Raw genomic sequence first — 15,708 nt, forward strand, 5'->3', positions numbered from 1 at the left:
AGTCAAAAAGCTGTATTCACAAACTGTCTTAAAAGCAAGAGCCTTCATCTGGGATGATTTCTCCCTTTTCAAAGGGCCTACACGTACTCATCAGAACGGAAGGAGCAGGTGATCAGCCCAGGTTGCTCTGTTTGTGCACAGCTGCCTCAGACACTATTTGAAAGCCTTGGAGAAACACGCCATCATGGGTATTTAAGGGCAGAAGATCATTTTAGTCATATGGAGTGATGATGACTTGAAATTCTTTTTAAATTCTTAAATTCTTTTCACTGGCTGTGAGTGTAGCGCAAGCAAAGCGGAACCTGTTTAGGGTGCTCCGTCTCCTGGAGATACCAGGCGGTACATTTACATTTTATGGCATTTGGCAGACGCCCTTATTCAGAGCGACTTACGTTTTTATCTCATTTTTTATACAAGTGAGCAATTGAGGGTTAAGGGCCTTGCTCAGGGGCACCTCAGTCATGGCCTCAGGTCTAGGAATCGAACCCACGACCCTCCGGTCACAAGACCAGTTCCCTAACCGCCAGGCCACGACTGCGGTACATGACTGGAGGCACCAGGAGGTTAATGACTGAAGGCACCAGGAGGTTCATGACTGAAGGCACCAGGAGGTTCATGACTGAAGGTACCAGGAGGTTCATGACTGAAGGTACCAGCTCTGGGAAGACCTGCACTGAAGTCATGCCGCACTTCACCTTCAGACCCGTTAACACCTGTGACTTCCTGGGCAGCCCCATTGGAACTGATAATTTTGTGACTCCAGTTAATGGTTTGTGATAAGTGAACAACTACGTTTTTCTCACCTTCAAAGGTAGAGTGTTGTGTTGACATTGGTGTGTCGACACATCGATATTTGTTTGACTCAACAGTGTGTTTGTGTGTATTAAGTCATGTATGTTCGAGGTTAAAACGATTAAAATTTCATCTGTTGCCATGTTTAGCTTGTACTATTCAAAGCCATTTAGCCAGAGAGACCATCGAATGCAGAAGTAATTACTGTGAGAGACAGATACTCAAATGTGTTTTTTACTGCTGCCAATATGGGTGCTTTGATGGACCTAAAAGGCCTTTAATTTTCTGTATGGTTTGAATATTGATGAGTGAACAGTTTATATGGTGGAAGGTGCATGTACTCCCTCTTATAATGATATGTCTTTTGTCAGTCTCCAAGTTTAAATGCGCTTAGAAATTGCATGAGCTCAGAAATTGAATGCATGTGATCTTTTAGGAGGGATTTCAAATGCCACAAAGAGTTAAAAGTCATACTTCATCTGTATAATGCATTACATTTTCCTGTCAAGCTTCCAGCATTAAATCAAAATGATAAAAATTAATTCCACACCCACCGAGTATGGCAAACATTAAGCGCTTCTTCTGATTGGAGAAGCCAGGTACGTAGTCAAAACCTTTTTGTGAATCCTTAGCATACTCCAAAATAAATAAAATTTATACAAAACATACCACTCCGCTCTTATCTGAGGCAAATTACTGTTTAAGGTAATAATTTAAGACATTCTCAGGAGAACAGTACTATAACGATCATTAAAGTTACTACAAAATTCAGCCAATTTATTATTGTTCATTTAAAAGCTGTCGTTATTTATTTTTTTTACTCATATAGAAGGAGCGTTTATTACTTTATCAGGGAGCTTTGATTTTCGGCTGTTGGTAACAACACGAAGGGCTTGTGTTGGAGCTGTAGCTATAAATAGGTCCTTCCTTAACTGTAATGAGAAAGCATGGCGGTATTTGATTGGCTGACGTATTTGACCAGTGAGAGTATTGGGAGTCTGCAGTCTTAAGATGATGTTTGTTTTGCCATTACACCATGACAGCGTGGCACGTGGTGGGAGGGCAGAATAAACCAAAAATGGAATGGATTAAAAAAACAAGAATGCCGACACTCCTAGCAGAGATGGGGGCCATACGTTTTTTTTTTCATCGTGTCATCCTTTACATCTCAAATACTTCATTAATATTTGTATTCATATTTACTGGCATCAATGAAAAAATGCTAGCATCCAAAAGGTATGAAGCCAGTAAGCAAAAATACATGAATCTGCTGGAAACTCTAATTCTGTTGCTCACAAATCTAACAGGTGCGTAACAATGCCTTCCCCTATTCTCCAAATCCAGACTCGTGAGAAGTGTCGTGTTTCAGTGAGCGATGAGTGAGCCATGAGTAATCCATGCATGCTTGCAACTGAATGTAATGAATCTACAAACATCACAGAGCAACTTACTGTATTTTAAAAAGTCTGATTTTAACTGCAGCTTAATACGCGTGATTAATCTTTTATTTATACAGAAGTCGCATAAAACTTTATATATAAAATGTATATATTGTGAAATGTTACATTGCTGTGTCATTCCTTGGGTACTAAATCAGATTATAATTTAATTAAATTAAAAGGGCTTCATTTCCCCCAAAGAATTAGATCACAAAATTAACTATATCCCCTCAAACATGCCGTCGAATAGTTAAGCGGATTTTAACACTACAGTGAAACTGGGCCCAGATCCATTCACTAGGCCTCTGTGTTTCATATGAGGATCATGCCTATTAAGCAATGAGCCTGCTGAGAGGTTCTGGGGTACCAATATAAAATAAATAAGGTGAATTCCTTTTAAGATCTTCTAATTAAAGTAATAGACCGTAGCCCTGTGAATGTTCTAATTAGGGCCAGGTGTCCCACTGGTGTCAGAAACAGAGCTTCTGTAGAGGTTATTTGAATTATAACATATCAAATCCCCGCTAACGATTCAGTTTGTCCACTTCTCCTGTCCCAGTATGAAGTCGGATCTACCAGACTGAAGGAGAAAATATTAGCAAGAAAGAACTGGAAACAGTTTTTGTCCCCGAGTTCATGGTGGTCTCCAGTCAATTTGGATATATCCAATAATGTTTAAAGCTATTATTATGGTCAGTGGAACAAGTTTTATGCGCACTGTCAACATCAGAAAGAGGCAGTCTAAACATGGGATGTTCACAGGAAGATTTACGACCCCGAGACTGCCATGGCCAGTACGCTGTAGGACGCAAAGGGAAAATAAAATAAAATACAACGAATCCTGCCTGCAGTTCCAAAGTGAAAGTGCACGGCCTGTGCAAAGGAACGCCTGGCACGGACGTTTCACTTCGTTTAACTGTGCTGGTACTTCTGTTGGTGCGAGCCGTGGCACGGCTCAGACACGAGGTAAAGGCGGTTCTATTGCTGGTGCTCCGAAATGTAAACAGTGTCTGGAGACATAGTCTCACTCAGCGAAGAGGAAGACCACGCCCAGCTGGGTGGGAATGCTCGCACGTGTGCTGCCCTGATCCGTGCAGTACCCATCAACCATTCATGACCATCTCGAAGCTCTGGTTGGGTTTCTCTATGGGAGCAGAACACGAGCGCAGGGCTCTTATTTGAGACAAAGGGACCCGATGGCCATACCCCCGGTGGGCGGGGACGGCTCCCTGGGAACGCAGGTAAACGTGCAGAGTGGGGAAAGGCATGCAGGTGTGGAGAAGCATGCTCGCTCATCCAGGAACCTCCCCCAGCAGCACCCAATCAATAGAGCGTAGAGTCCCGGGGCTCCGTCCGCACTGGGGTGGGGGTTACAGCCTCATAAATCTCCATCAGGGCTGGGTGGAGAGGGAGGGATCTCTGCTGAGGGGACAGTAGCCGAGACACCTCATTGTCCCCCGATGGGACTTTGTCCCCCCTGCGCACCGCGAGTCGCCGGGGCTTTTTACCCAGAACGCAGAACCACGGTAGAAGCAGGACGAGAACTAAACATGAAAGGGGAATGTGGCTATTTTTTTTTAATGATTAGGGAGGCCAAGAAGTTAAATGTAGCAGATGGAGGAATTGCGTGGCGATTTTACATCCAGAACTGTGACGCCAGGTCGCACTGAAACCCTGGAAACTCCTGTCCTTTCACTGTGTGTCAGTCCCTCTTCAGAGCTCTTAGCAGAAAGGTCCTGCTCCTCCCCCGAGCTGACAGGACACAACGGCCCTCCTCTACACTGCCGCCCAGCATTTGTGCAGTCGGTACGCTGAGGTAGCTCTCCTCCCTCAGGCCAGATGCTGTGTCAGTGCTCATGAGCTCAGAGAGAGTTCTAATGCCCCAGAGAGTCTGGAGATCCAGTCCCTGCCCTCACAGGGCTGGTTCAAACAGGAAAAAGGGCTCATCTTTCTATTTTATGCACGAGTGGGCCCATAACCTTGCTGAATGAAGATGAAACTCACTCTTCAGTCTTTAATCTTGTCTCTTGTTTGACTGGAGCGGTGGGGTGGGGCGGGAGGTGGAGTGCAGATGCCTGCTGTCGTTACGGTCATTAATAAACATGATCATGAATAATTAATTCACATAAGTGGCAGAATATTGATGAGGTAAACTGACTGAACAGATTGAAGCAACCACAAGGGAGGAGGTGACTGGAGTTCTGCAAAACGTCCAAAATGTTAGATTCTTGTGATTGTACTACCATGTATGGGGGACCATCATAAACCATAACTTGGATGTTGGTATTTAATGGTGGAATGTTTTACTGTGTGTGTGTGTGTGTATAATTAGAAATAAAAAGAAAAACTAATAAAAAGAGCACTAATTCATATATAATTGAATATGAACTACATATATTTAACTAAACATAAACGTCAATGTAATATGAGGACATAAGTGTGTGTGCTTGGGCCTCTCAATTTCAGACTGCAGTGTGTGTGTGTGTGTGTGTGGCCAGCATGTTTAGATTATATACTTGATGAAGGAATTTGGGGGTTCGTTGTTTGAGAACAAACAGGAAATCAAGACGAGCCCAGAGGGCAGAGGAGACGTTCTGTACATCTGTTCTTAACCAGCTCTGTGGAAAGGGGCTGTTCTTCTGCGGGACTCCCAGAACTATTCCCCAGTGGAAACAATGAGGGTTTTTTTGTCGTCAGTTTGTAGAACCAGGTGTCGAGGCCCGAGGCAGCGTGTCAATGCGAACCGTGATGAGCTGCAGCACCAGGCTTCTTAAAACACTGCGAGCCTCTGACACAAAACTTTCATCGTGACGGGTGTTGTGTGCTGATGTAATCTCTCATTCGCTCTGCAGGGGAAAAAAAAGGAATTCAGACGCAGTGACTAATTAGACCTCGGTGGCCGCAGGGTGTTTTTGCTGCAGTCCTTCTTTCTCCAGGACTGTATGCGTTTCAAGGTTCAGACGCTGGCTCTGTTCCCGGATGTTGCTGTGAGGTCCTGCGAGCTGTGCGATCAAGGACACGTGCAGCATCTTTTCGTCCACTATAATAACGGGCCCTGTGGCCTGCCCGCCTGCCTGCCCCCATAATGCCCAGCTCCTTACAAAACTCTGACCTCCCGGCCCATCGCCGCCTCGCAGGGACCTCTGTCCAAGCTGAACCCCCGAAAGGCGGATGAACTCTGACCCCTGCTGATCCCCACTGCCGGACTACCAGACACGGAGCAAAGACAGATCTATTTGGGAACCTGGCTGAGGTAAAAAAGCTAACAGAAATGTGCGATTTTCTGTTCTACCTGAGGTATAACTGTTTAAAAGTTTCAGGTTATGAGGTATTCTATTCAGAAAAGAGACATTAGGAGAATCGAAATATTCTGTTGTTTGTGGTTCAATGATAGGTGAACATTTTACACAAATATTAAAAGGTGATCAACGTAACTGATATTAGTTCAGAAAGCCTCCTTGCTAATGGACCGTCTTCTTCATTTCCATACAGTAAACCTGCCATCACACCAAAGTTGGAAGGTGCTCTGGGTCAGCACAGCGGACTTACTGGAAAACTGGAACCATGTAATTTCTCCTGTCTGGCTCTCAGTAAGTGTCGAGCGTCAATGAGGTGGGGGGGGGGGGAAGGGGGGGTTGTTAATGCTGTCTGTCTTTTTTTTCTCTTCCACCTAATCAGAGATCAAGGCCGCAGACCTTGGTGGTTAAATGGTTTGACTGAGACTGTAACAAGTGGAGTATTGTGATAACTCTCTGGTATCCAGATTCTAAAGCAATCACACGCAGAGCAGACGGAGAAAGGGCCTGAACAGAGACTGCTGATGGTGAAACTGGGTGTGAATCCCAGTGCTCAGATAACACGTCTAGACGCTACAGACAAAGGCTGCAATGCCAGGAAGACATTACATGGTCATTTTAAGAAGAACAAATCTATAATTCACATAGTGTTTTATGTGATGGGGACATGATAGGATTTTAACATATGAATGTCAGCTATTATGGTCAAAAGGGAGGTAGTCCCATTCGATGTTGCTGTACATATTTTGCTGTTGTTGCTCGTTTCAAGCTTGCAGAGGGGTCAGTGCGACATCTAGTGGGCAAGCTCAGCATCTGCATTCATGTTCAGTTAGGACTGTTGCTATATTAGCAACTCAAACTGCACAAGAATTTTCTAGTTTACTTTTAAGTTTTCACTCAAGTAAAATATGCACCCTCATAATATATCCAATGATTATTGCCTTGTTTCTTTGGGCATCTAGTCATAGGCATACTAAAATCAGCTTAGTGTCAACCACAAATTCAGATCTGTTAACACTGTGAAAGATTAACTATAAAAGTACAGTTTATTAAATCTACAACCGTCAGGGAGCCAATGCAGGCAGGTGTGTGGTAGGCAGACACAAGAGACCCTTTACACCACTCTGCCCAAGAGCATCATGGGCACCAGTGAAAGGTCACTAATTACAAATTAAAAGTCCCCTACAGGAGGTGTCCGTTAGAGTAGGTCTGGAGCGTAGCCAGCACAAGTGTCTGACGTGCTCAAAGGTCACATCTCTGGAGCAAAGACAAATTACCCCTAGATTGAGGACCCTAAAAGGTCTGCTGTGTGCTGATGAATCAGGAAGAGATGAAATGTCAGCTACAAACTGGTGGCAGCTGCTAGAGGCTCATGTCTAGGAAGTGGACCTCAGCTCAGCCAGCAAGACCTTAACTGGATGCCAAACCACATAACACAGAGCAACTGTGCTGGTCTGAGACTGTATGTTGCCAGTATTTCTGTACTGGTTGTGTGTGTGTGTGTGTGTGTGTGTGTGTGTGTGTGTGTGTGTGTGTGTATCAAGTTTGCTCTTCCAGGTGTGTGGAACAGCTCAAATTAAAACCAAAATCGCAGTGTACCAAGTATCCTATAGCTGCTTGTTGAGAACAGGTGGTGAAGGCCCTTCTAACACTTCTCATCTTCACACCTTCTGGTGCTCTAGTGAGTCTGAGCCTCTAGTGAGTAGTTTTGGTGTAGAGGCCTTGTCTGCATCATTTCCTTTGCATTGAAAGCAGAGGTACAAACTGCTCACCCAAACACCCTCCAGCCAGCAATCTTCAGACACCATCAAAACAGGGCGTAAAGGACACCGCCCCCTGGTGGAAAAGGGGAGCAGGCTTGGTAGCAGCCCATCAGCTCTCTGGTCCACCTCTGCACCACCCATGCCTTCCTTTAGCTCCACCTCTCTACCACCCATGACCTCCTTTAGCTCCACCTCTACACCACCCATGCCCTCCTTTAGCTCCACCCCCACACTACACATGCCCTCCTTTAGCTCCACCTCTACACCACCCATGCCCTCCTTTAGCTCCACCTCTGCACCACCCATGTCCTCCTTTAGCTCCACCTCTCCACCACCCATGCCCTCCTTTAGCTCCACCTCTACACCACCCATGCCCTCCTTTAGCTCCACCTCTGCACCACCCATGCCCTCCTTTAGCTCCACCTCTGCACCACCCATGCCCTCCTTTAGTTCCACCTCTGCACCACCCATGCCCTCCTTTAGCTCCACCTCTACACCACCCATGCCCTCCTTTAGCTCCACCTCTCAACCTCTACACCACCCATGCCCTCCTTTAGCTCCACCTCTACACCACCCATTCCTTCCTTTAGCTCCACCTCCGCACCACCCATGCCCTCCTTTAGCTCCACCCCCACACTACACATGCCCTCCTTTAGCTCCACCCCCACACTACACATGCCCTCCTTTAGCTCCACCTCTACACCATGCCTGGCAGATGCAGGACTGGCAGATGCATTAATGGCCATTACAATATTAGCCTTTCATAGTCTGGGTATTGTAGAAGGCTAAATTCTTCAAATGAGCTTTTCTCTTCATTGGGTTGTACTCATCCTCACCAGCTTCAGTTCCACACAGGAGTTTTCTGATTAGTTCGATGAATCATGGCATTTACATGATTCAACAAAGTCAAAAATATGTTTTTTGGTAAAAAATAAAGCAGGCCAATCTTTATCCACGTCACATTCCAGGGTTGATCAGTGTTTTTAATATACAGAAGGGCATTATCACAATTGCACATCAGATCACAATCAGATCCAATTCCTAGTCCACAGAAAAGAAGTGTGCACATGCTACACGTACCAGAGTGAGTCTGATGCCCCCCTCGCCCCACCCCGCCCGTAAAGTTAACAAATGGTACAAAATAAGTGGTGAGGAAAGTCAGGGCCTTAATACTTTAGAAGGTCCAGGTTCACACGGAGTATAAATCATGGGGTTGATCATCTGAATGAGATTTATGGGTCTGCAACAGGTAGTGAAACCTACATTGCAAGGGCTGCCTTCGATTGCTTATGTTGGACTTTTGTTGACACCCCCCGCCCCCTGGTCTATTTAGGCCGGTTTTTCCAGTTCTACGGTCTTCCCCATCTAAGGTGTGGTCTGGTTAGGATGTTCATGATGGGCGGTCCTATGTCTCAGGGGGAGGGGCCCCAGTGCACTCTCACGCCCACGTTGGTCAGGGCTGATGCAACAAAGGTCTGTTAGGGATGAACAGACCAACGCATGCACAGTCACCGCTGACTTCTGGTTAAACTCCTGTTCATTTTTCTGATTCTGTAATAATATTAGTGCTCTACACATCTTACATTGATTAAAGGTACATTCTAGAGAAGAAGAAAAATATATATCACCTGATTATTTCATGCCTTTCCCACGTTGCGACATCAAACGCATGTTTTTAATCCTTTGAAACACCGTGTGCTCACCGGTTCTTATTTTAAGGAGTCTGATACGTCTCCAGTTCCACGAGAAATTCCTACTTGATTATTTAAATGAGGACTTTGGTACTGATAATGTATTCTAGTCCTGCATAACTAAAGGCATTTTTATATATTGCATATTTTTTAACTGTAGGCGTTCTACTGACATCTAGAGTCAGGAATGAAAAGATTAAAGAGGAAACCAAACAGTATGTTCTCGTATTATGGGTCGACATTTACGCGTGTGACATCAAAAGGAAAAGTGATCTGCTCCAGGTAAGGCCAATCACAGCGAGGACATTATAGATACGTTATAGATGTTTGTACACAATTAGCCTTCAATCCACTGTGTGTGTGTGTGTGTGTGTGTGTGTGTGTGTATATGCATGTGCATTGGGTGCATTACAATGTGCTAAAACGCAAAGCTGATCAGTCTTACAGAATAACAGACGGAGAAACCAGGTATACGTGTTTAGACGGACATCGTCCGGTGCGCCTCACACGCTAGCAGGCACCCGCGCTAATCCAGCACGCTAGGAAAAGCCCACACATGCTAACCGCTCAACCCCGTTTGGCGAATTATGGTGAATTAATGGTCTGTGTGCAGATGGTTTCAAGCCTTTGCAGAAAATACAGTCCTAAAGCATTTTTAACAAACAAAGCATGTTTATTTCAAACTAAAACAGAGCGCTCCCAACATCCGTTTGTCTTCCGTAACCTTTTCTGGCTGAACTGTTGTATTCACTGCAGTATGATGAAGAAAAATCAGACATTTAACATGGGGATAGTACATCATATTTTAATCTTTTTTTTTTTGTTTGTTTTTTGTTACTTTTCAAAGCAACTAAAACGCATTACTGTTCTCACTGCATTGGTTGCACGTATATTTTGCTTAAAAGACAACAAGCATAGGACACCACAAAGGCATTCATTTCAAACGTTGCAGCTGCGGTTTTGAAAAGAAAAGACAGAACAGGCCAGTGACTGCTGTTTTCAAGTATTCGGCAATCAATCCGTAAGAAAAAGCCAGGATCCTTAAACTCTTCCACAGGAAGGTTGAAGCACCACCAGCACACAACCCCCCCTCCCCCCAGCATTTACAATTAGGCTACACAATATTTTGGCAAGCAATTTCCATCAAGTCACCTGTCTTAAAACAGTGGGGTTGCATTAAAACTAAAAACATGAAACAACTAAAAATATTAAAAATATCACCTACCATTGAAATCCTCTATTGCCAGCCTTCTATGGTGTACATCATTAGCATGAAAGGTAAAATCGTTTGTTAGGGTGTCAGGCAATATAACGAACTGAGCATGTCCTGTGGAAGCCTTTGAAATAAGTACAGAGATGACAACTATACGAAATGATCTTTTACCTACTGAGTTGACGATTATGATTCCTCAGTGTCTGTTTTCACTAGCTCAGGATCGGTCATGGCTTCTCCCTTCGGCCCAGTCTGTCTACTGTTAATGACCACAGTTGGGGAGCCGGGCCTCTCCAGGGGCTCCTCTCTCGGGGGTGCGGGAGTGGGAGAGGTGGGGGGAACGAGTGAGGAGGAAGGCGGCTCTGGATCAGATTGCCTGCGGTCCGCTTCGGGCTTAGAGTCCTTCTCCTGAGCAGTGAAACTAAAGGCTTCCTGCTGCTCCTGGCCACCTGCAGTCTGTTGTGGGGGGGCGGGCGACGGGGGCGTTGGGCCCCGCGAGAGGGGCTTGACCTCCGGCTGCGACTCCGCTAGCCGGGCCTCTGCGTGCTGGGGGTCCGGCTGGGGCGGGTGCTGGAGCAGGGCTTTGGGCAGCGGTTCTGGCTGGGCGGGGGGCAGGCCCAGCAGGGGCGTGGGCAGGGGCAGGAGGGGCTGAGACTGGGGCTTGGGGAGAGGGAGGAGGGGCTGAGACTGTGGGAGGAGGGGCGTCCAGCCGCCCGTACGCTCCCGCTCTCTGTCCTTCTCCTTGTCGTTGTCCCGCTCCCGCTCTCTGTCCCGCTCCCTCTCCCGTTCTCTCTCGCGCTCCCGGTTCCGGTCCCGGCCGCGGTCTCGTTCCCGCTCCCTGTCGCGGTCGTGGTCTCGGCCGTGCCGGTTGCCGTTCACCTCCCTGCGGAAGTCTCTGTCGTCGCGGTCCTTCTGTCTCTCCCAGGGCCGACGGCGGTCGTCGAAGTCCTGGTGCATGTTGGCGCCGAACAGGGCCCCCCCGCCTCCTCCGCGGCTCCAGCCTGCACCTCCTCCTCCTCCCCCCCCTGAGGCTCCTCCGCCACGCATGTCGAAGCGGTTCTGAAAGCTGGGATTGGACCGCTCCTCCTGGAAGCCCTTGGGGCCTCCGGCGGACATGCCTCTGGTGTCGCGCTCGTCAAAGTCCCCGCGGGGAGGACCCCAGCGAGACTCCGCCCTGAAGCCGCCTTGCAGGGGATCCCTCCTCGAGACGTTTTCTCTGGCCTCCGGCTGCATGGGCGCCCGCGGTGGCCTCTCCAGGAGCGGAGGCCTGACCGGTACCGAGGCCGGGGCGGGCTCCGTGCGCATCTCCAGGGGAGGGGTCTTGAGCAGGCCCGTGCTCTGTTTCTCCGGAGGCGGAAAGCGGTAGTCCTGGTCTCCCTCCTGCTGGCCTGTGGCGTCTGAGCCGGGCGGCGTCTCCTCGTTGCCCTTGTCCAGGCTGTCGGCGGCCGCGGCGGTGGGGTTGGGGGTGCGGGCGAAGGCGCCGTCCGTGCGGTTGAAGTGCTCCATCTGGGAGAACGGCGCCCGAGCGCGGGCCTGGGCCTGGAGGGAGGCGTCCAGGAGGCTGTTGGCCTGCTGCGCCAGGCCCTGCTGCATGAGGAGGGGGAATCGGGCGGCGGTTCCCTGCAGGAGGCTCGGCCGCAGGTCCAGGGACAGCAGGCCGGACATCCTCTGGCCGGAGAGGGGGTGGGACAGAGACGCAGACGGGTGCATGCCCAGGAGACCCATCCCGCTGCGCACGGCGTTCTGCATCCCTGTAGGGAGAGCACACGGGCCGGGTTAGCGCCCAGGATGATGAGACTGAGGATCTACGTCTTCCCTCAAGTTCTGCACTTCTCCGAGACGCAGCCAGAACATACCATCTGCCGTTATAATTTCACACGACATCGCATTTAATTAAACGCGTAATTATACTAAATGAAGGTCTGTCTGCTGCACACCACTTAACCGACAAGAATTAAACGATATAATTTAGGAAATTAAGATTCGTGAGGTTTTTAATATATGCAAAGAGTAATCAAAGCAATTTGCGCGGGAGGTAGGGATCGCTGCAGTGTCGCTGCTGTAAAGACTCACCCTGCAGTGTGATTTCTGCGGGCGTGTCGACGCTCTCCGCGGGGGGCGTGGTCTTGTCAGCGCCGGCCTGCTGCGACTGGGCTCCCACGGCGTTGAAGACTCCGCCCCCAGGCATGGCTGATGGGAGGAAGCTGGCTGGGATGGCGCTCGCTGAAGGGATCATGGCCGCGAACGCCGAGTCCTTGTTGCCCTCCTGAGTCACCGACATCGAAGGCTGCACCAGAGCTGCTCCGACGGCGGGAAACAAAAGGATCCGTTTCAGATTTGGAAGGATGACGGGGATGGAGTGACAGGATTCATGTTCCCGCCACCACCAGCGTCACCACCGGCTGGGCCGGGGAGCTGAGGTTTCAGGAGATGTTTGACCTACGCGTTTGGGCGGAGGTCAGAGCCGCGCCGACGGCCGACTGCGCTACACCGGGAGCGGACATGAAACCTGAGGACGGAGAACACGGCGATTAATAAAATGTCCAAATATAAACCCTTAACAGGTTGCGTGCTGGGGAACCGTGAAATTGGCTCCTACCCGGCGGGGGCTGTGAGGCGTTGAACCCAGCCCTCAGGAAGGGAGGCGGAGGCCCAAATCCTGGTGGAGGCATCGCCATGGTGACGGGGTAGGTGGGCGGCACCAGGCCTACGGCAGGCACAGTCTGTGCCACGGGGATCTTACAAGCAGAAACACAGGACACGGACACTGGAGCACGCAGGCAGCAAAACGTAGCATTTTAAAATTCACTAGTCAAGGCTGCAGAAACACTGAAACTTTTAAAAAGCTCCCACTGCATAAAACTTTGTGTTGCATAACTACTGTTCTACATGGTCTCCAGCGCTCTCGTTTCCACATGTATGACCATCATAGCAGGTCTCTCTCCAGTTCTACAACCAACTCTGTAATCTAGAAGGCTGAGGCTAAGGACATGCCTCTTCCAACATGCATCAAGACCTGTCCCTCCACCTTTTCAACCAAAAATATGTAGGAAACAAAATAAAAAATAAAAAACAAAGTAAGTAAACTACAAAGCTGACAGTATCTGAAGTAAACTACAAAGCTGACACAGTCTCTGATGACAAAATCAGAGTTGAACAGGAAACACAGAGAAGACGAGAGCGTGTGAGGAGACGATGCTGGCTGGGTTGAACAGGAAACACAGAGAAGACGAGAGTGTGTGAGGAGACGATGCTGTCAGAGTTGAACAGGAAACACAGAGAAGACGAGAGCGTGTGAGGAGACGATGCTGGCTAGGTTGAACAGGAAACACAGAGAAGACGAGAGCGTGTGAGGAGACGATGCTGGCTGGGTTCTCCTGTGTGGGCGTGAGAGGCTGCTGTACCTGCACGGGCATCATGGTGACCTGCTGCGTGAAGGTTTCACTCTGGGAGCTGCTCGCCGCTGGCGTCTCCACAGGGGCCGGCTGCGTCTGCACCTCCTTGGCTGCCTCCGTGTTGCGCTGGGCCTCCCACTCTGTCAGAGGAGACACAGAGACTCTCACCGGGCCCTCGCCGGGTCACCTACGCTACAGGTGACCTGCGTGCACCGAGGAAACACACACCGGGCCCTCGCCGGGTCACCTACGCTACAGGTGACCTGCGTGCACCGAGGAAACACACACCGGGCCCTCGCCGGGTCACCTACGCTACAGGTGACCTGCGTGCACCGAGGAAACACACACCGGGCCCTCGCCGGGTCACCTACGCTACAGGTGACCTGCGTGCACCGAGGAAACACACTGCAGGATCTGACAGACAGAAGAAGTGGTCAAGTTTCCTCACCACTGTTGACCGTTTCCTGGTCAATCATGCCTCCTTCTGCAAAACCATCTAGGTCGTCCAGTTTGACCTTTTCCCAGGGGATGTAGGTCACACCAAGGTCCATATCCCAGAACTGCTTATACTCCTGTTTTACGCCCTTATTCAGGGCCCAGGCGATCTGCAGACATGAGAGTGTCAGGTGAGGCCATGCAATCAGACTAGTTACCATGATTGTTATCAAAGTCTCTCCTTATGGTCAGAAAAAAGAAAAAAAAAACTAATCTTTTGGTAGTTTCGCACGACAAGAACTGAGAGCAAATGTCAGTTTAGCAAGAGAAGACTAACCTTAATAACCTTGGAGCCAATTTTATATGAGCCAGTGCTCAATTTCTGTCGGGCACGAAAGGCATCCTGTCTGTGTACCATACATATGTAAGCACATCCTCTTGGAGGAATCATCTACACACACACACACACACACACACACACACACACACGGTTATCCAACAATACATTTGACTTCTACTTCAGTTTAAGCAATTTCAATGTAAGCGGATAACACCGTACAAAAAAGTCTGTCAAGCAGTTCTAAGGCTATGTCTTACGTGCCTTACAATGATTAATGTTATCTTTCTAAAAGACAGCGTGAAGATAACTAGAACAGATCACAAAAGACAAAGTCTCGAGTGCACACTCACATTGATGGACTCTATCTGTCCGAACTCCTCAAAGAGGTTGGTCAGGTCCTGCTGGGTGGCCTTCTTGTCCACCTGGCCCACCCACAGCGTAGTGCTGCAGACTGAAGGGGTCATGACGAGGAAAGTGAGAGACGTGGACACAGGTACACATAGTCCTACCACAAACTATTTACCTTCCGTCCATACATTTCATTCTTTGAGGAAACGGTCACACTACTATTTCTGTACAGATACTGTCACGTGCTTACGAATTCTGTACAGATATAGCGAAAGACTGCTGGATTGACTTCAGTGGTGGCGATGCGTCTGCTCGTACCGCTGAGGAACTTGGAGCGGATGGGAGGAAGGCCTTTCTTCTGTCGCTCCTTCTCCCTCTCCCTCGCCCGCCTCTCGCTGGAATAGGACCGGGAGGACTTCCTCTTCCTGTCCCGAGACCGAGACCGAGAACGCTTGCGGTGTTTGCGCTTCCGGGATCCCGAGCGCGACCTGGAGCGCCTCCTCTTGGGGGACCTGGAGGGAGGAGCCAGAGGGGCGTGAACGCTCGGCGCCAACTCCGCCCCGCTGCTCGCGGCGGGGCCGCGCGTCTCCTCGGACCACGGACGACGACGGCTCACCTGGAGCGAGACCGCGAGTGCGTTCTTGAGCGAGTGCCGCTGGTTTTCTTCTCCTCCGACTCGAACAACTCCTCGTCTACGGTGTCTTGACCTTCATCGAGTTCCATGTCCTGTACAAACCACGTAAACATAAACAAAAGAATTCAAATTAATTTTCTTGTATGCCAATCTTGTATGCATCTGTTGCTGTTTTCAATCTGGAAAGGGAATGAGGCTGAAGGGAGCTAGAAAGCGTGTTGGATCATATGTAATAAGTATGTAAATACATGCAAATTATAAATAATACACTCATCTTCATGTGATAACAGCTGAATGTGGATATTGATATTGAGACAACCCCTTCAGTAGCAAAGAGCTTGCGTACAGCATTGGGACATTTA

At 48.8% G+C, this 15,708-nt stretch overlaps 2 protein-coding genes across 6 annotated transcripts in view; both read right to left on the bottom strand.

Moving 5' to 3' along the window:
• Window positions 1-10,389, bottom strand: part of tiam2a (TIAM Rac1 associated GEF 2a) — a 67,430-nt gene extending 57,041 nt beyond the window's left edge. Inside the window, exon 1 of the mRNA XM_076978920.1 lies at window positions 10,370-10,389. The gene's annotated coding sequence lies outside the window, so the exon portion shown is untranslated. The remainder of the gene's footprint in view (window positions 1-10,369) is intronic.
• scaf8 (SR-related CTD-associated factor 8) overlaps window positions 9,621-15,708 on the bottom strand; it is a 29,766-nt gene continuing 23,678 nt past the window's right edge. For 3 of the 5 annotated variants that reach the window (XM_076978929.1, XM_076978930.1, XM_076978926.1), the window contains 10 exons: window positions 15,329-15,438; window positions 15,031-15,224; window positions 14,715-14,815; window positions 14,362-14,475; window positions 14,038-14,194; window positions 13,599-13,729; window positions 12,794-12,932; window positions 12,638-12,703; window positions 12,268-12,492; window positions 9,766-11,945 (listed from right to left, as the gene is read on the bottom strand). In XM_076978929.1, coding sequence (XP_076835044.1) covers window positions 10,381-11,945; window positions 12,268-12,492; window positions 12,638-12,703; window positions 12,794-12,932; window positions 13,599-13,729; window positions 14,038-14,194; window positions 14,362-14,475; window positions 14,715-14,815; window positions 15,031-15,224; window positions 15,329-15,438 — 2,802 coding nt within the window. In that variant the 3' untranslated portion in view covers window positions 9,766-10,380. Of the gene's footprint in view, window positions 9,732-9,765; window positions 11,946-12,267; window positions 12,493-12,637; window positions 12,704-12,793; window positions 12,933-13,598; window positions 13,730-14,037; window positions 14,195-14,361; window positions 14,476-14,714; window positions 14,816-15,030; window positions 15,225-15,328; window positions 15,439-15,708 lie in introns of those variants that run through there. The other 2 variants (XM_076978927.1, XM_076978928.1) reach the window with 2 other exon arrangements.

The sequence above is a fragment of the Brachyhypopomus gauderio genome, chromosome 17, assembly GCF_052324685.1.
Source record: "Brachyhypopomus gauderio isolate BG-103 chromosome 17, BGAUD_0.2, whole genome shotgun sequence".
Classification (NCBI taxonomy): Eukaryota; Metazoa; Chordata; class Actinopteri; order Gymnotiformes; family Hypopomidae; genus Brachyhypopomus; species Brachyhypopomus gauderio.